Here is a 20,395-nt window from a genome sequence, read left to right on the forward strand (position 1 = left end):
GAATGTTTGTAGCTGACTAAAACTCAATGCAATGAGTTAAAACAACAAAACTGAGGCCTTGTTGTTGTTTATGATCTCTGTGTACTGAGTATCTGAATACCCTGTACTCCCTTCTTACTTATCTTTTCAAGAAAAGTGCCAACAAATTATAACAACAAAGTCAACCTATTTTCCTGGAAGAAGCAAATGGAACTGCAGCACTTTTGTCCATGCAAAACAGAAGGAGTTCCTGTTTTTGCAATTTCAGCTTCTAGTATCTTATCATAAAAGGAAATGACTTCAAAAAAGTATCCCCAAAAAAGAAGTGACCTAGAACTTAAAAACAATAAAATAAAAATATAAACACATGCTAACCTTACTTCTTAACTTCTAGGGGGAAGGAGAGGCTCTAAAAGAGAAAGCAGTAATGAAAACAACCTATTAATATTCAGGTATTCTTACAATGGCAAATTGAACCAGTATTTTGACAGAAAAGTTATTGACAGAATTCTATTGTATGGGTATCTGTAGAAATCCCTATAATTTCAGCCAAGCAGCATATTCTACCTTAAATGCCCATTCTCACATGCCAAAACTCACACAAACGTCTACACAATCACCTTGTGCCTTGCTGTCAACCATGGTGACCTACAGGGCCTGTGGCACTGCTCTTTGTTTTCTCCTCCCATGTATCAGGTAACCAGTTGGTCTGACCTCCCAGCTGACAGTCATCCTGCACTTGAAAAATGGAGCAAACAGCAACACCACACTACAGCCAACAGAGCCTCTTTTAATGCTGGAAGGAGTATGACTTAGTCACAGCACAGCAGCTCCTTTCCTATCCCATGCTCTAATTGCATTTTACATACAAAGAAACTAAAGAGACCTGCAAAATGCTCTGCTTCTGTATGTGAAAATAAATAAATGCAAATAAATTATCAACCCTAGTGCCCTTAAAGACTTCAGTCATTAACTTGAAGAAATCAGGATTTCATCATCACAGTTTGCTCAGGTTTTCCTTGTTCCTCAGTCCAACTGTACAGGCTTGAGCAGGATGGAACAGCAATTTCATTTATAAATAAGATATGCACTGTCAACAAAGAGGTATTAATTTGTATGAGGTATAACATCATAAATCTTCCTGCCTTCTGAATTCACAATAGACTACCATGATAAAGCTCTCATATTCTGGAACTGCTTTTCCCTGCTCTGCCTTGGGGAACTAGAGAGACACATGTGGATGTCTGAGATAAAAGTACTGCTCTTGGGATTTATGGTATATTATATAAACTACATAAATATTTTTCCCTCATCCTTATTTTTTGCACATTCTACTACCTTTTGATGGCTAGACAGTATTAAACTCCTGATGTCACCTTCTTACCTCAGTTTTTACCATAATTTATCAGAATTCCTCAGAAGGATAATAGAACATTTTTAATGAGTATTTATCATTGGGAAACATCTAAAGAGCTTCACACATTGAATAAATTGGTTCTGGCAGGATTTATTTTCAAGTATCTTAGAAATTATCATGCCATGTAAAGTGCTAAAGAAATTAACCTTTAAGGTAAATATAGAAGAAGCATTATTCACCAGTAACACTGAAGAAAAACACAGCCTCTGACAGGGCCAATGCTAACAGCAGCAGCAGGAGTCCAAACAAGGGGTTTGGGGCTGTCTTATCATGGCTGAGGTGAAGGAGCAGGAAGCAGAGCAGCCTTCAGACACATTCCTTCCTGCCATCTTTGCCCAGGATGGGCAGAGTGAATGCCAGAGCAGCACAGGGCTGCCTGCAGCAGCCTGAAACGCTGCCTTCAGCAAGAAGGAACTTCCCACATCCTTGGGGCACACAGCCACAGAAACCCTGGTGCTGCTTGTGGCCAGAAACAACAGGTGTGTTTTGCCTCCCAGCCACTCAGCACAATAAGCTTACCCTTCAATAGCCATCCCAAATGACTTGAGGTTCCTCAGAAACCACATGCCAAATACTGGTCTTTCTACACAGGTGTGGTGTTTTCCCACACCGATTTCAGCTGTAATTTACCTCACCACGTCCAAGGTGACCCAAAAACAGGAATGGGGAAAGGGAATTCCTCTTCCCAGGGCATTTCAGGAGACAGCCCAGCCCTACTTCATCTTCATCTTGGTTCAAACACTATAGCCACATGATGCAAATTACAGAGCCTCCACAAAGAACTGTGCCACAAGCTGGCAGGGTTCAGGTTTTACCTGAGAAAGCTATTTTGCTCTGACCTATGCCAGACCAGTTACCATCTCCCAGAGGGCTTTCTTCTCCCAGTCACATGCCAGCCCTGGTTCAGCTGCCCACCTGCTGCCAAGGCTGCTCCATAAGCCAGATCAAAGAACTGACTCTGGTTTTGATTACAACTCATCAGAAATTTCCCCAAACTTCAGCTTTTGTCATTCTGTCCTTCCTCTGCACTCAGTGTGAAGCTGGCCTAAAAGCACAAGGGCTGTATAACTCAGCAGTGTGGTAGCTGTGACTCTGTGCCAGACCTTGTTTTGCCAGGCAACCCAGTATTATGCAGATTCAGTAAAATCAACCATAAAATATCCTGAGTTTCTTGTGCAAGAGATAAGATGTAAATTTCTTCAGTTATTCAGTAACTAAATCTGCAACACACTTACATTCCTGCCCTTCTTTGAAGTGGTCACATTTCTGAAGTTAAGGGTTGGATTCAGAAATTATTTTAAAACTTCTTTATAATCTTCTCAAATTGAAAGGTGTTACATGTAGTTACTTGAGCAAGTAGAGCATAAAATCTCTACACTCAATATGGGAGATACTTGATGCTGAAATATAAGAAGTGCCAAGTGCCAACTTGTCAATCATTTAATCCTCAGGATGGGAAATATGTAACCTAAAATAAAATTTCCACAAGGAGAAAACTGCAACACCCTGAAATAGGAGTATTATTCCTTCTCTCTTGAAATTGGACATGTATATCTCCACATCCTTAACTAGTGTTAAACAACCCAACACTCTAAGGTGCTTAAAAGCAGGCCCAAACAATTATTTCAAAACCTATAGAACATACACAGAAGCATGCCTTCAACATGCAAAGATCATCTCTGACATAAAAAATTATTCATTTGGTCTTTAATAGATGGGTTTATAATTCTGTTTCAGTCAGGAGTCTGAAGATATCTACAGTATTATTGAACACAAAATTATCTGTGTGGGCATGCAAAAGTATTATGTGAAATGAGTAAGTCTTCAGATCCCTAAAGTTTAGAAGGCTCACTTGTTCTCCTCTCTCTCACCCAAGAGGCTACATATTAGAGTTTCCAGCACCTACAATGAAATTCACAAGTGGAAGGCAGTTTTCAGAGTAACTCCAATGTACCACCTTGTAAAAAGCTATAGTTAGATCCTGTAAGCACTTCTTTACTTTTTTTATTTTCAGTCATGTGAGTGCTCTTACAAAGTTGGATGAGACTACTCATGCTCAAAATTAACCATTCTGACAAGTGCATGCATGATTGAAGGGAAAAAACCCACTACTAAAATGCAGTCATGACTCACCAGTTGTTACTGTTTGATGGATATCCCATTCCACAAAAAAGCTATGTTGCCCAATTTTGGTAATTACTTAAAAACTGAATAGTGCTGCCACAAGTAACCTTTTGAATAAGTATATTCAAGTTACAGAATATTCCTTTTACCTACAAGGAAATGTCTGTGCCCTTCCTACTAGCCCAAACATTGTCCTAACAGAGTTGCCTTGGTAAAATATTGTCACATCTGTTGTCATTTTGGCTTTCTGTTATTTAAGCTTTACAGGGCAGATTTTTTAGATTTGCCAAGAAATAAATTATGGAAGTTGCCACAAAACAAAAACATGTCAGTCATGACATAAGTATTTGAGAGAAGCCTGACAGCTGTATAAGACAAACATCTGAAATCACAAGACAACAACTTGCTCTTTGAAACCAGGGACAATACACCACCACCAACTGGAGAATTAAAGCTTACAATCATCTCAAGCATCCATCAGTGTGGCATTAACAGCATGAACCAAATCATGTTAATGCAACCAAGAAGCAAGTGAGGTGGGCAGAAAATTAGGAAATAAAAGTGCTTTTTAGATGTACAACCCCACCAAAAAGGCAGGTGGCATGGGAAACATCCTGGGTAGTATTGCTAGGGTTACAGCAAAGGGAATGTGGATTCACACTGTTAATGTGTTGGGTTAAGTGACTGTGATGCAACCAGGAAAAAAGGTCCTCATCAGGGCGTTTCTAAGAGATAATTTGCTGAAAATATAAGATGGAAGTGTGTGTTCCTCCTTTTGTCATGTCCATTCCCCTTCCATCAGTAGTGCAGGATCACACAGTTGAAGGATGAGGAGCACAGTGGAGCTCCACACAGTCAGCCTTGTGTTTGCCCATGGAGAAGTTGGAAGGCAGATCTGAGCAGGAGGGGACCTCCATATGGGCTGGTCCACTCTGTGTGCCCCAACTGAGCACAGTGTGTGTACAGGGTGGTTTATTTGGCAGATGCTCCATTAAACATTCCTTCATAGAAAGATCCTGCTGGGATTACTGGCACTCCTTAAAGCACAGGACATCCACCCCAAGGTCCTCCTCAGCTGGGCCTGGAGGTGCTGTGCAGTTTGCATGATGCCCCATGTTTGTCACTGTCTGGTTCCTGCCACCCCACTGTGAGCCATGGTACCTCACTGGCAGCAGCAAAGGAGACAAAGAGGTGCCCTAGCCTGGTCATGCCGTGTCACAATTCCTGAAACACGTGGCTTACTCCCCTCTCCATCTCCAGGCCTGGCTGGGAGCAGTGTCCATACCTGACACACATTTACACCTGCCCATCCTGCTGAGAGCAAAAGAGGGGACCCACAGCAATGTACTAACTCACCTCTCAAGTGAATTGGCAAAGTGGGAGTTAAAAAGTGCCCAGCCCTTCTACCAACTGTAGTCCCACAGAAATGTTCATGCCTTGCACTTGAAAGCTGTGTGTGTCTGTTACAAATACCCACTCCCAAAGATCTGCAGTGGCACATCCTGCTACACAGCTGTCAGTTCAATAAACATGGGTGGCAAGGGGCTATCACACCTGTCCACTTCTTACAGCAGTGGTACATGTATGCAGATAGAGCCCTGGAAATCCCTATTACAGTTCCCAAATTTTACATTTCCAAAGTTTGGTTGAAAATACAGGAATTAAAAAAAAAAAACAAAAAAAAACCCCAAACCATTCTTGGTCAGTGAAGGCCAAGGTCAATCTTAAAAAGGAGGAATTATGGCTACTGGGCAGCAAGAGAGAAACCACTGCTATTTGTTTTGCCATAACAAACCCGATTCCAGAAGAAATTAAATCTAATTGAAAGACAAATTAGATTTCACTTGTAATCAACAGTGGCTCTCCACAAGTGCATTTGGTTTATTGAGCAATGCTTAACCATAACCATAGACAAAACAGTATACTAAATGTTTAAAAGTAATTTAGTATACATCTAATTTTGCAGATTGTTTTCTATACCATTTTAGTATCTATGAAAATAGAAGTATCAAGGCCAAACACAGGTAAGAGACAGAATTCACAGTTCTCCATCTCTATCTCATGATTGTACAGAAAAAAAATCCCTCAATTTCCCAAGTAATCTCACAAGTTGATATTCTCAAGTTTCACAGAGTACTTCTGTGGCCAGGAGCCATGAAGTACAGAGTTAGCTACTCCACAGGTCATAAATAGGTAAGACTAGATCTCCTTGCTAAGTTACACAAAACCCATTACAGAAAGGTCACTAGTGGTGTTCAGCAGGTTTCTGCTCAGACTGTGACAAATTTCAGTGATCTCCCAACTGAATGTTGTAAATGACTGTCAAGATTTTTATTCACAGATTTCTGCTCAGGTCTCAGGTGTTTGAAACAGTACTGTACAATCTTGGAGCCCTCAAGACATTCATTAAAAACTCCTTCTTCTGTGCTTTAATTAAGAGTTGACTGTCTTCATGAAGTGCCATGCAAACACAGACAACTCAAACTTTCCATGTCTAGGTGTTGATAGCACAAGCATCTTGAAAGTCACTTCCCTTGTTAGGATGTTGCACAGTAATGTCAGCATCCATGCTACACTTCCAATGACAAGTGTGTTTGCTCCCACTCTCTCCCTCTCCTTTAACAAGGGACTTCCTCTGCATTGCAAAAAGAGCTTGCACTTCAACAACATGAAGGCACAACACCAAAATGCTACAGAAAAGGAAAAAAACCCCACGAGTTCTCATATGTACACGATATGGCCAAAGTACAGAACTTTAGAACTACAGAGCTGGCCAAGTTAAATGAATTCCAGCTTCTCATCACTAGCAGACCCTGTGGAAAAGAGGCTGCTCCTGCTCTCGCCCACCCACTTTGACTGCTGCTAACAGAGGACTCAAGCAGCCAAGAGGACAACCCAGGTAACTTCTTAGGGTGACACCCAGAAGTGGAAATCTCACCCTGCCTTTAATAAAAACACATGAAAGCCTCACCTATGTGCCAATTTTTAACAGTTTAATGTGTCTCATGAATGCATAATGAAAAATCACTTACTACGGATTTGTAATTTATGCTTATGTCTAGCATGTGCAAAAGAGTGAAGATGGTACGTAATAAAAGGAATTTAAGGTAGAAATATATGCAAAAGAATTAAAGTACACAGAATATGGCAATCACCTCAACATCAACAGTCAGTATCGACACTCAGAGCTATTTCATTTGTATGCAGAGATGCACACCACATCCAGACAAAAATTCTCATGTAATTCCTGTAAGAAATATCCTAAACAGTCTGCTTGCCATTTTCCTAGGAAAGGAAATTACTCAGTACTACGTTGAAGAACTAGCACGCAATTAAGATGTATTGTTTCTACAAATCCACTTGAGAAAATAACATGAAGCCTCCTGAGTCCTATTTTAATCAGGACTGAAAGTACACTGCACTTGTTCTACCATCAATATATGTAAGCCACATAATTGTCATGTTTGTTGTTGAGCCAGTTGCACAGTCCTGATTTGGTTTAGACCACAACTATGCCGTGCTTCCAGAAAATACAGCAAAGCATATATGCTGATAGCCAACACATTTATGGTGAGTATTTGGCACTGCAGACAGTTTTATTAGAAACCAGTGTTATGTTCCCTGTGTGAGTCAATAATCATATTCTTTAAAAAGAGCAAGCAAATATAATTTTTTGGAAGCCAGCTACGACTGCAGAAGATCTAAGACCCTTAAGAAATCCTTGTCATAAAGTAATTGTTGTGAATGAAACACATTACTCTCACTAAAACATTTTCCGTTGGTCTTTGCTGTAGGTACATTAGACTTCTAAACAGACAATAGCATGTCCTACTGTTTCCTACATACAGTTAGCTCAACATAGGATCAGGCTGTGGCTCTACTGCTTTGAGAAGAAATTTCCCAGGGACACACTTCTCAGCAGAGGCAAATAATGTCAGTATAATTATAGTATATGTCGATTATACTGACATATATCATAATCATACTGACATTATAGCAAGGAAAGTTCTCTACTTTCCAGAAGAATTTTGTTAAGTAATTTTTTCATAACATAATAGATTTTTAGAAGTCTGCTCTTCACTTCTAGATCATTATATAATAGGTAAGACAAACAACCCCAAGGAAAAATGTTTTCCACATAAAATCTAGATCTTGGTTATGCACATTAATGCTCAGAGATAGCAAAAACAACATGATAAAAACAAAGATTCTCTTAAGCTTCAGGATTGAGTTGAACTTCAAACCTTCTGTCTGTTCTGTGCTTCAGATTATCACACTGACACCACGGAGAATAAAATGTTAAAGCAATGCTACAGAGAGCCACCACAGTGCTAGACAAAGGACACTGGGCAAGCAGACAAAAGATGCTAAACTGACTTGCAGATCAATACCTCATCTTCTATTTCTACAATGAAAGGAAATTGTAGGACTGTTCCCAGTCTCTCCAGGGAACAGAAGCGTGGATCTAAAAATGTAACAGTAAGTGTGATCTAAAAATGCTATAACAGCCTTTTGAAGATTGCTGCAATTGATTAAAATGCAGACTACCTCTGAAAAGTGGTACCCAGCTGAAAACCTACTTACTCAAGTAATTTTGTAGTCAGATCAGTTCCCTGATCCAATTCAATCCAGACCTGCAGGAGTGCTCACACAAAGACTAAACAACTGGTTTGCTTAAACACATGACTGTTTAAAGTACTCATAAAAATTCAGCCTAAGATTTAGGGCAAACAAAACAAAACTAATACTGTTGCTCAAACCATAACTTCTGAAAGAAAGCACGCAACAAGACTTTTACAAAAACCTGCATCATTTCAACTGCCAACAGGAAAAGTTACTTCAGCATAGTGACAGTAGTGCATGAGAACAAGCTGGCCAAGAATAAAATGAGACTGGAAGTTGAAAGGTTTCTGACCATCAAAAGGACTGATGTCCTAGGGCAACTTTCCAAGAGAAAGAGCAAAGTTGAAAAACCAAGACAAAAGCCCCAGCTAGTTTCATTCAGTAAGTTTTATGAAATTTTATCTAATATTGTGCAGGCTTGTCAATGACCCAAAGGGCTATTGCCTCGTTTGGAAGCTATGGAAGTTCTTAATGAATTTCAGACAATAATGTTTTCTCTAACAAAGCCACTGTTTCAGCCTCTTGGCTAGACCAGCTAGCTTGTTTTTGACCACTGCACACATGCTAAGGAAGGAAAAAGGGGAGAGATGATAAAGGACTGATGAAGATCCATCAGTTTTGCACCGAAGTGCTCAAGGGCATGTGCACCAATGGGTTCTGCTGCCTGCAGAGAATGGCCATAAGCCCCAGCAGCAAATCAGCACTTGATTAGCTGTAGCAAAGTTCTCCAAAATCACATGCATGAAGTGAATTATAGGATCATCAGTGCTGAAAGAGACCTTTAAAAGATCCAGTCCAACTGTCCACGCAGCACTACCATGGTAACCCCTAAACCACTAGAACATAACACCCAGCACCAGATCCAGGTGTCTCCAACACCAGGGAGTGACTCCACCACCTCCCTGGGCAACTTATTCCAATGCCTAACCACCCTATTGGTGAAACTTTTTTTTTTACTATCTAATCTGATTTTCCCATCTTAAGGCCACTTCCTCTTGTCCTCTTATTGCAGTCACAGTAGAAGAAAATGGCCCCCACGTCACTGCAACCTCCTTTCTGATGGTAGTACAGAGCCATGTGGTCTGAATAACAAGAATGACACAGCTGTGCCTCTCATGAGGGTATTTCTGCACCAAACCTGCTGCCATTTCCTAAGATAGACCAGAATTCACAGATGCTAAGCAAATTACTGTCATAAAATTGAAAAGCACCAAGAGAGGGAATCTTTCTACTCTGTCTAAAGCTTTTCTTGGTAATTAAGATTTGCTGTCTTGGCAGATTCTTCAGTGTCTATAAAACTTCTCAACCCTGAAGTTCTCCCTTTCTCTGACAGGAATAACTGATGTAACCTCTGCCAACAAGTGCTTTTACTGGAATAGCCAGCGCAAGTTGGAACTGCTGAACATCAACATGACTTATGGTAGTTATGAATGTATTTTATTTTGCTTTTATTAGCTTCAATGCTACAAAAATTTGGTGAGAGCTTCTGGAAGTAGCTATTGTTGAGGACATAAACTATCAGCTGTGAAAAAGCTCCTGGTTCCCATAATTGATTCTATCAAAATACCTTCTAAAACCAAAAGTGAAAAGCACACTTTTGTACCTCTCTTACCTATCAGTGCTATTTCACAAAAGACTGTTCTTGTTTGAGACAGCCTCAGTCATTTATGGACTGGACCATCATACCTGTCAAGCTCATGTTCAAGGTCTTGGCATTTTCTGTGTTGCATCAAAATTCCTTTTGGATTCCAACAAATTCTCACATGAAAGACTGGCTGGTATAATTTGATAAAAGTAATTAACTAGAAAGTTCTGATACACCAGAGTAGGAAATTACTAACAAAGATCATGTTGTTCAGATTTCCTGGTTGGAATTTTTTCAGCAATTACAAGATTTAGCTACTTTAACATTGGATCACTTCTGTCAAAAATAGTTTATGAAAATTATTTTTAATTCAAGTTAGCAAAAATTGTGTGAACTTAACAGTCACAAGTCAAAATGTCAAAAAGTTTTCATACCAAAAATGTGTTCTGTTTTGATAAACCACTTCACTTTTCCCCTTCACTAATAACCAACTGAAAGTACTCTTTATGCAAACCACTTATGAAATGTTTGAGACCTCAAATACTTTCAGAGTAGGTAAATGCTTTTCCAAAAGTTTCCCAAGTAACCCGCTCCTCACAGCACAACTGGCCCGCATGGCAGATGCACTAGGGAGTATTGCACAGTATGAGGGTGTGACTTGCACAGCAAAGGCAGGGGAGCAGGGCTGAGAGCCCTGCTGTGCTTTGGGCACTGCACCTCAGGAGGACAGAGGCACTGTCCTGACTCATTACATCACAGCACTCACAGAATATACTGCCTCAGGTTTTGCCCTGATCAACAGGCTGCCTCTCTCCACATTGGATCCATAAAGAGTCTGTGTTTAAGGATGAGTGGAACACCACATAATATGCACATTAATAACACTGAATGAAAGTCATTAACTTGCCAAATCTTGGCAAATTTAGTTGCTCAGTAGCTTATAGGTTGAAAGGCATTTGGTGTTCCAGCTAAGGACACAAGCTTACCTTTTCACTACAAGCTTCAGTGTCTTGTGTGAGCCTTTCACCAGACAGATTGCTTCTTGTCGGAAGCCAGACAGGCCCACATCATTGATGCCAACAATTTCATCCCCAGCCAGTAACTTGTCCACAGCTGCAGCTTTGCTTCCATCTTCTATCTGAGGGGGGGAAAAAAAAGTACATAAGAAATAGTAGAATTATACAGGTTGCATAATGCCACCTTTAAAATAAACTAATGAGCTTTCAATACTGGCTTCAACAAAAATTAATACAATAATTAAGTGCTTAACATAATTAGGAAGGCACATTAAAAATCACTATAAAGAAATTAGACAGAATAATTATACAGAGACAATTAGAATATGAAATAAATAAAAGAGAGGAAATCTCCTGAGAAAACTAGAAAGCTTGAGGGAAATTTGGGAATATGAGGAAGAACTTCTTTGCTGTGCATGCACTGGAACAGGTTGCCCAGAGAGGTTGTGGAGTCTCCCTTCACTGGAGATGTCAAGAACTGTCTGGATGCAAATCTGTGCTCTGGGATGACCCTGCTGGAGCAGGGAGGATGGACCAGATGATCCCCTGTGGTCCCTTCCAACTTGTTCCATTCCATGATTCTGTGAAAAGCATCTGTCATCTTGACCTCTGTTCAATACAGAATGTGTAATCATACTTGCAAATAGAGCTTTGGGCAGGCATCTAAAAATCTGCTTCTCTAGAGAAGGCAGCCAATAATATAAACCATTTTGTCAATAACATTAACATACAGCCAACTCCAAAGATCTGGCATGCAATAAAATCCCAAAATATTGCTTAACAGGCTGGTCTAGAAAATTAAGGTTTTTTTCATCAGGAACATAACATTTAGGAAAATACCTGAAAATTTACCATCCATACAGCTAATTAACAGCTCTGGCTTAAACACACAGTGATACTAAGGGAATTTCACTGAAAGATTATTTTGCTGCCACAGGCAATTCTTGAATGCATTAAATTATTATACAACTGTTCTTTAAAAGAACAGCTAAATTAAAGGCTTTTGTAATTCCCACCCCTACAAACCTAAAAAATCCCACATTAAAAGTTACCCATTTTCAAAATTTAAAACAAATCTCACAAGCTTAATCAGACAGATTAACAAGTACCAAGAGTTTGAACTGATTTCAAACGATGATTACAAGGATGTTATGAGGTTATACAGAGAGAAAATTAGAAGGCCCAAAACCCAGCTAGAACTTAATCTGGATACTGCTGTAAAAGACAATAAAATATTTTCATAAATACATAAGAAAGCAATGGAGAGCTAAGGAAAATCTTCATCCTTCACTGGATGTGTGGGGACCATCCCTCTAAAAGATGGGGGCACTTCAGTACATGGTTTAGTGGTGGACTGGGCAGAACTAGGTTAACAGCTGGATTCTATGATCCCAAAGCTATTTTCCAAACAAAACAGGTCTATGATTCTAAGTATAGCTGTAGGTATTGAACACTTTGCAATTCAACCCCTTGGCTTTCTAGTTTCTTCCTATCTCCTTTGCTGTCAACACAGCCTCTGGCTTCTGAGTTGCTTGGCTTCATATCTATGTATTTAATTTTATTGCTCCCTCATTTGCTCATAATCCATATCCCACATCTTCCTATACATTTGACACTTGATCTTCAAAGACTTTCATTTATGTCTTCATTATATTTTACATTGACTACAGTATCTCTGAGTCCCACATTATTAAATGCCAGCAAATTTACCAAGAGCAACTTCATGTAATCACCCCAACTGCAGACAGCTTCACAAAGAACTGCCATCTTCTGAGGCACCCAAGTCAATCAGCAATGAGATAAATCCAGAGGAAAGTAACTTCATGAATTCTGAAGCTCACAGTACAGGTTTTAGAAAGAGTCCAGCAACAAAAATATAAATTAAATGAACTAATAAAAAAAGCAATATCTCTTGATGAAAGTACTTTGGGATGATCTCATAGAGCGCTCAATCTCATTGCAGGCACATAAAAGCTCTTTTCATGTAAGTTCATTATAGATGTTCTTAAAAATCTTCAGGCCTGTAAACCTAAGCCAAAAAGAATACTATGAAAAATGCTTAGTCTTACATCCCATTCTAAATCAAGAAACTTTATTTACAGAACTTATCTTAAAAAAACCCCAGATAATTAAAGACAGAGCAAGTTTCCCATCCCCATACATCTAGTTTTCAAGTTATGACCTGTCCTCTGTCCTGTTCACATATCCTCTGAGCATCAAGAACTTACCAGAATACCAAATTATCACTGCAAATATTCATTTAGGTTGGAACCAAGGGAGTAGCAGTGGAAGTTGCTTAGATGTAAGTAAAGATTTCAGATCAGAGATGTCAAGTGTAGAGCATCTGCCATATAAGGGACACTGAAATCAGGCTGAGCAGAACAAGAGAACAGGCAGCCTGGGACACATATCTGAAGTCCAAGTAGGTTAGAAAAGTGGAACAAAAAACATTAAGGAAAGTCAGAGCTAAATCACTAGAATTGCTGGAGGAAGGTCAGGGCAGGGGGTGGGTGTTGGGATGGGACACACATGGCAGGGGCAGAGAGGGAAAGTATCTTGGAGGGCACTTTAAATTCCAAGTGTAGATGACAAACCATTGAAACCATTTCAGACCTTACGCCCCAAGCAAGGCACCCAAACATAATGACAAGGTTGAGACACTCCTGGGCCCCAAAACACTTTCTGTCTGTGAAAAAAAAAGGGGGGGGAGGGGGCAAAAATCAGTCTCCTAGGATTTGAAGGAATGTTCATTGTTCTCAGTAAGCATGTTTGTTTTTTCTTCAGGCTGGCAATGCACTGACAGCAGGGAGTATTCAGTTACCCCCTCTGAGTTTTAATTTCATCAGGGGAGCTACACATTCCACACAAAGCAAGCTTTCCAAAGAGACTCTGGCTGTCCAAAACAGCATTAATAAAAAAAAAAACCTCAAAAAGTATTTAAAAAATCGAAACCTAAACACAAAGCTGAAGCCATACTCATGAAAACTTCAAGTGGCTTTAAGATCTTGTCTTCAGATCACCTACAGGTAGTGAGAATAAAAACTACACATCTATTCACAGTAGAAGTCTTTTCAAGCTGAATAAATTTGAACATAAACCTTTCATACTCAGATCTATAAATGGCTGTACAGATATGATTCTACTTGACAATACACTTTAAAGTGGAAATGGGAAAGTTAGACAGGAAAAATATAGTTTCTTCTGTTACACTAGAAGTCCTTCCTTTAAGTCATAACAACTAAAAACATTAGGCTTTGCACACATATAAAGAAACACAGCCAAAAACATTCACAAGGAAAAGGCCTCTTCAAATACACTGCTTTATTAACCTGCCTTCTTTGTGCAAAACGGGACAATACCATTCCAGTTTCTACTCCAGGTTTTCTTCTGTTTTATTAGTTTTAACCACTTATTGTCTTTATTTATTCACCCATTGAGTAACTTTTCATCTCATCAGGCCTTAACTAGAAGTGTAAATACGAACCAAACTACATAAACATTTTAGAACTAGCAAATTCACTCAAAAATGCCATTGCTTGTCATACCTCAACCACAAATGTATTTCACTCACCATCTTCAGAGTCAGCTGTGCTATGCTGTGTTTGGGATTTAAGCCCATCTTTTAAGACTGAAGCCTGTATTACTTATCTATCTAGCATCAATTTCTTTTAGGATTTCAGGTATCCAGAAAAGCTACGTCAATAGCTGGAAATAAAGCCCTGAAAATGCAGAGGGAGGTTTTAAGAAGTCTTTCAGTAACAGTCAGGAAGAAGAGATCTGCCTCAGTTACTATCAGCTGGCAAATACAACTGGATGCAACCTAACACGAACTGAACTCCCATAAGCACACACATCTTTGCATTTTTGTAGTAATAGCAGGAAACAAAAGACATAGAAGAAAAACAATCAACACCTTATTTTCTTATAAAGAACAGGCATAAGTGTTCAACAAACATATATAGTTACACAGCTTATCTTGAATGAGCAAAGGTTCCAGAAATGCCCTCAAACCATGCTTTTGTTATGTACTAAAAAGTCATACCCTCATACTGTGCTAAATTAACAAGTGTAAACATGTTGACTTCCTATCCTTAGCAGTGATGTTGGTATGCTACCAAAGAAAGTGCTTCCAAAAGGAGATGAAAAGGATGTTTGTTGACCAAAAGCATCTGCTTAGACAATCTCCATCTCTCACCCTACGGTCCCTGATGACCTCCCTACAGCCAAGAGCAAAAGCAAACTTTGGGATCTGTGCACCAGGAAGGATTGTGAGTGCAGACTTTGCCATCGTAACAGTATCTGTATTAATTGTCACATCTCCCCAAATTTATTTTTGCTTATATCACATCCACAAAACAGGAAGAAACACTGATTCAAAATGTATATATGAGGATTTAAAAAATTGTTGAAAAAGCAATGTACATGTAAATCTGGTATGTGAAATTCTTCTTGTAAAAAGAAGACAGCCTTGAAACATGCAGAAAATATCTAACAGCTAGCTAGAAGCACAAACATATTCAAAGGATACTTTCAAGTCTGTATTCCCCCTGTTGGTAATAAAAAGAAAGGGAAAAATAATGGCTTATCTTTCTAGCTTTAAATTGCTGCAGTGTTGATGGGGAGCATGAATTCTAGCATGTGACCCCTTCACTTCTGTGTTTATCAGGTCCAATGCTTTCCTTAAAATACCCACATTCCTCTATAGGCACCTGTATAAACAAGCAGGAGACAGGTTGAGGAAATGCTGTGTCATATGAGAGATCTAGTTTTGTTTACAAAGCCAACAGTTTCTTGTCCACACTCTCTTTGGACAGGGTGGGAGACGGGATGGAAACCCAAACCCACAGACAAACACAGGAAAAAACAGCACCACTTATCAGCATTCTGCTATCAACTGTGATAAACTATTTTATCATAATTCATTTCTTGTACAGCCAAGAAATGTTTCCCTGGTTGTTTGTATTATGAGTATCTAATACAGATTTTCCACAAACCTAACATCTTTGTAGAAGATCTTCAGAACAAATAAAATGTGGAAAGTGTCAACTATTTTGATTTGCAAAGAGTTAAACAAAGGAGAAAAACCTCTACAGTTCAAGCCTGGCATTTGTGTAACTTTAAGGAATGAAGAGAAAAATAACAGATCTGACCTAACTCCAGCTATACATTCTGCAAAAGCATTCTTGAGTGCCAAAGGCTGCATTCACCAGCAACACTGGTGGCTCAGACTGAGGCAGAATAAAAGAGGGGTGCAAACCCCAGCAGGACCTAACTGGTCCAAAGACAATGTGTGTGTGTGTGTGTGTAAGGCATCACACACAGGCATGCATACACTAGAAGCTGAGCAAGGCTAATGCATTTGACTTTTCATTCCTGTACATCCTTCCCACTCTATATGGATGTTGAAAGAGACTGCTGGAAGGACACCTGGAAGGGAAGAAACTCCAGCCCCATTTTACAGATGGGCTCAGAAGCTTATATGGAAACAAGGCCCAAAACAATGCAGCATGGCTGCAACAAAGCAAACCTTCACATTAATGGAGGGTCCCTCTAACCCTGAACCACCTCTCCCCACAGACTGCAGGGTAAATAATCAGCATTAACTACTCAATATGAACTTTAAACACCACCATGTAAAAAAAAGCCAACTTAGTGATGAGCTACCAACTTGCAAATTCTGTGCCTATGCAATACTATCCAATATTATTAACTTGGCAATTGCTGCACTTCAATCAGAGAGGTGGGTGTCTGCTGCATTTGGTGATACTCTAACTTAGCACAGAAGCCAGAACTTCCCCTTTGCCTGGTATCATAAATTCACACCCCACAGCCATTGTCCATATGTGCTCCTCCTGAGATTATCTTTAAACATTACAGCAAACAACATTAAAGTTCAGGAATGCTTAGTCCAGGGCAATGTATTTCCCTAACAACAATTTCTTTCTTCCCTAGACCCAAGGGAAAGAGTTCATGGTCACTGTCACAAAACCACTGAACAGGCAGAGAAATCCCCCTGGCCCAGCTGCTCTTTCAAAGTGTCCCCCATTGTGCTGCACAGATCCTGAGCTGGCAGAAGCCCTCCCTTCTGTCAACAAGTGATTCTTAAAAATCAAAATGGAAACATTTTTTTAAAGGGTAGTGTTGAGTAACAGGACACGGTCTATCACAGCCTTTTCTAATTGCTTGTTATTTAGCGTATTGAAATATTTGCATATTTACCCAGTAATCGTTTCCTTCCTCTGTTTTTTGTTTGGAAAAAAGTGCATATTCTGAAAGTTGGTACAGTTCTTTAAGTATTTATTCAGTTTTCACAACAGTGTCCACGCCACTGTTTTGACAAAGGGCTGCTGTCACTTTCACTAGAACAGACCATTTTTGTGGGGGATTTATTACAGCTGTAAAAACTGACTCCAGGCTGAAACATAACTTCAGAGTTCCTCATGCCAGAAATGTTTAAGAAGTATGGTAATACATCCACCACTTCCCTTTTTAACAATTCATACATACACTGATTAACATTTTGGTTCAACCTACATTCAAAACAATACCTACCATAAGCCTGTGAAAAAATATTTCCAATTGCAAATCATCAGTTACTATTTCTAAAGAGGTTACTGTTATTATTATTACTGTTATTATTATTACTGTTTCTTTAAATCACAGGGCTGTTATGGACTAAAGACCAATTAAAGTACTTGAAGTTAAGAACTTAATGAAACTTTCCCCCAAGAAACTAATGATAATTTCCAGATGAAAAGTATCAGGAAGAGAAACTTCACATAGATTTATAGGTTTTAAAACACTGAACAACAGCTGTTTATTTTAAAGGGTTTTTTTTCAAAGTGATTCCATTGTTTCAGCAACAGAAGTTGGAAACTTTTCATCACTGCTGAACAATTCTACTAGAAATAAATTAATAATAATAATTTTTAAAAACCCAACAAAAACCCAGAACCCACAAACCCCCAGAAAGCCTTGATGTTTGAAAAGCATAGAGCTGATGTATGAAAAAAAAAAGTGAGGCTGCTTAGTGTCAAGTACATAGCTGGTCTTTTGCCATTAGCACCTAAGCTTTACTAGTTACATTTTACAGCTTCTGAATAATATTTGCACATATGCCAGAGCAGCATGCCTGCATAAATTCCACATCTACAAAGCATCTAAATACAAACTGTAGTCTTTGGAAATCTTTCTATGCAAGACCCTCAGGGAAGCTTCCCAGCTCTCACAGTCCCTACAACCCTAAACTGGCACCCAGGCCAGAGCAAAGCCAAAGCAGACCCAGCTTACCTGGAGTAAGAATAAGGCCAAGACAAGAGTGGAAAAGACTGAAGTGAAGATTCTGGAAGCAGGGGTGATGGCAGAAGCCTGTTTGTAGTGTTGATCCTGAAACTAAACAACTCCAGGGCTGTCCCTCCCTCACACCAAAGGAACAGTTACAAAGCATAGCTTAAATTCTGGGGGGTTTTTGTACCACATCAACAACATCTAAACACCTTCCTACTGCTGTTTGATACAGCATTCATTTAGACAATCTGTACAAAGCTTACTCAAAAATTACTGAGAAATAACTCCCATTTACTTTCAGCCATGAGTTTAGTTTTGCATTTTACAGAAACTAATGGCACATCCAGCCCAGAAGGACCCATCTGTAGTCACATATGCCTTATACTGTTTTTAAACATATTTTGCTATATTTTTTCCCTTCCAAATGACAAAATAATCTTTATAAGAATGGAGTGAATAATTCTGCTATGAAAAGAAATAGCCAGCTGGCCTAAAGAGAACTGCTTTCTTTATATGCAGTTTATTTATTCTAACAACCTCCAAGCAGGGAAGTTTGATAGGGTTGGATTATCCATATTTATTTGCCCAAGTTTACTTATGGATGACTATATATATATAGACTGTTTATGTATGCAATCTGTGCAGTTAACATTAAGCATTTTTATAGGTCTGCATTTTTGTACTTTCAGCTATTATGAACACAATAAGAATGGTTTATAAAGAGGTTATGCCTAGAAACAACTTGTATTTTATCTGTCCAAACTGATAACAGGAACAGACTTCCAAGAGGAAAAATATGACCTGACAAAGTAATCTTTCTGATCATAAGGTTCAAAGTTTTTTACCTTGCAACTATCACACAACACTGGTTTATCTTTCTGCCTTCCTGTTCATCCCAGGAAAATAATGTCATGGTTTGCCAATGTGCCCTTGACAAAAACAGACTGAATGCAATCCAAGAGCCTACAAAACCACTGCATGATTAGGGAAAGGGTAGGAGTTACAGACAAATCGAATTTTAAAAATCCCTGAATGTGTCTGTATGATCATGTAGATAGGACTGTGCATTAATTCAAAAAGGAAAAGACCAGTTTCATCAACTTGCAGTTGGTTTGTGAAGGACTTCAACAGGTCTGAGAGACAGACATCAAAAGACCTAGTGGATGGCAACAGTGTACTCACCAAAAATAAATTTAAATTAGTTTATTCAGTCTACCGGTCTAAATGTGACCTTTTACAAAAATTTAAGTTGCATCTATGTCTACAGATTGCTGTGGTTAAAAAAAAAAAAAAGCTACACTTTTAGACACAGGTAGCACTGATTAAGGCCCAGCAACAGAAAAAAACCTTCACTGTGTGTTAGTTTCAAAAAGCACTATAATGGGTCTGCCAAAACCCACAGGAATTTTACAGAGCGTTAGGTTTCCATTTTAAATATTTTCTCTTGAACAGCCCATTTTTAACAGAATGCTTATCTTGACTAACTCATAGCATTATTTGGTTTTAATCACAGCTGCTGTTTGGGATCCTCCATTCTTGTCATAGCACAAATGCTCACTTCTGAGACAGAAAGTATAACATTTCCCAATAATTCTTGTAATAACATTCCAGAAAATGTGATTTTATCCCAAAAGTAAAAGTTATTTGTAATAGTTACTGCAGAAGTATTTAAGAACCCATTATGTAGTGAACAGAACATAACATTACACATCTAAACAAAAATCTAGCAAACAATGAGAATGACCTGCTCTCATAATAACTGATAACAATTTCTTCAGTAAGATTGCTCTGCTCTGCAAAATTATTCAACTTTAAAGAAAAAAGAGGCTCAGTAAGGCACTGAATTTTGAAGCATGTCTTTGTTGATTCCCTCAACCACTCCCCGGCAGAGAAAACAAACAAGAGACTTCAAAAGAAGGGTCAGGCTCCTCCTAAAATTTGAGTGCTTTAAACTTGAACAACAGATTTTGTTCTTTACGTTAACTTTTGATCTCTGTTCAGAATTGATATGCACATTCACAGAGTATCCAAATTACAACCTGAAGCCATCCTTTTCTACCATCTTCCTCAAGTCAAATATTTAAAGTCAAGTTCAAAGAAGATGACACATTTATCCATTCCTCTCCCACCCCAGGGCTAAAATAGTCAACAAAACCTAAAGTTATCTTGATTCACCTTTATATAATTTATACAACTCCTTTTACTATAAGTATGTGGTACATCAAACTGAATAGATGCAGATATCTGCTCCCACTGTATGAAAGCCATGCTTCTGCTGTGCACTCTGCACACCATTTCAATTCTCCATTCTTAGAGCGATAAAAAATCGGAAGCAAGCGGGATGACCTTTAAGAAAAAAAAAAA

At 38.9% G+C, this 20,395-nt stretch overlaps 1 protein-coding gene across 5 annotated transcripts in view; it reads right to left on the reverse strand.

The window, feature by feature from the left end:
- Positions 1-20,395, reverse strand: part of SHROOM2 (shroom family member 2) — a 116,043-nt gene that overhangs the window by 58,508 nt on the left and 37,140 nt on the right. For all 5 annotated transcript variants that reach the window (XM_077173212.1, XM_077173204.1, XM_077173216.1 and 2 more), the window contains exon 2: positions 10,715-10,866. In XM_077173212.1, the coding sequence (XP_077029327.1) occupies positions 10,715-10,866 (152 nt within the window). The remainder of the gene's footprint in view (positions 1-10,714; positions 10,867-20,395) is intronic.

This window comes from Agelaius phoeniceus, chromosome 2 (genome assembly GCF_051311805.1).
Source record: "Agelaius phoeniceus isolate bAgePho1 chromosome 2, bAgePho1.hap1, whole genome shotgun sequence".
NCBI classification, from domain to species: domain Eukaryota; kingdom Metazoa; phylum Chordata; class Aves; order Passeriformes; family Icteridae; genus Agelaius; species Agelaius phoeniceus.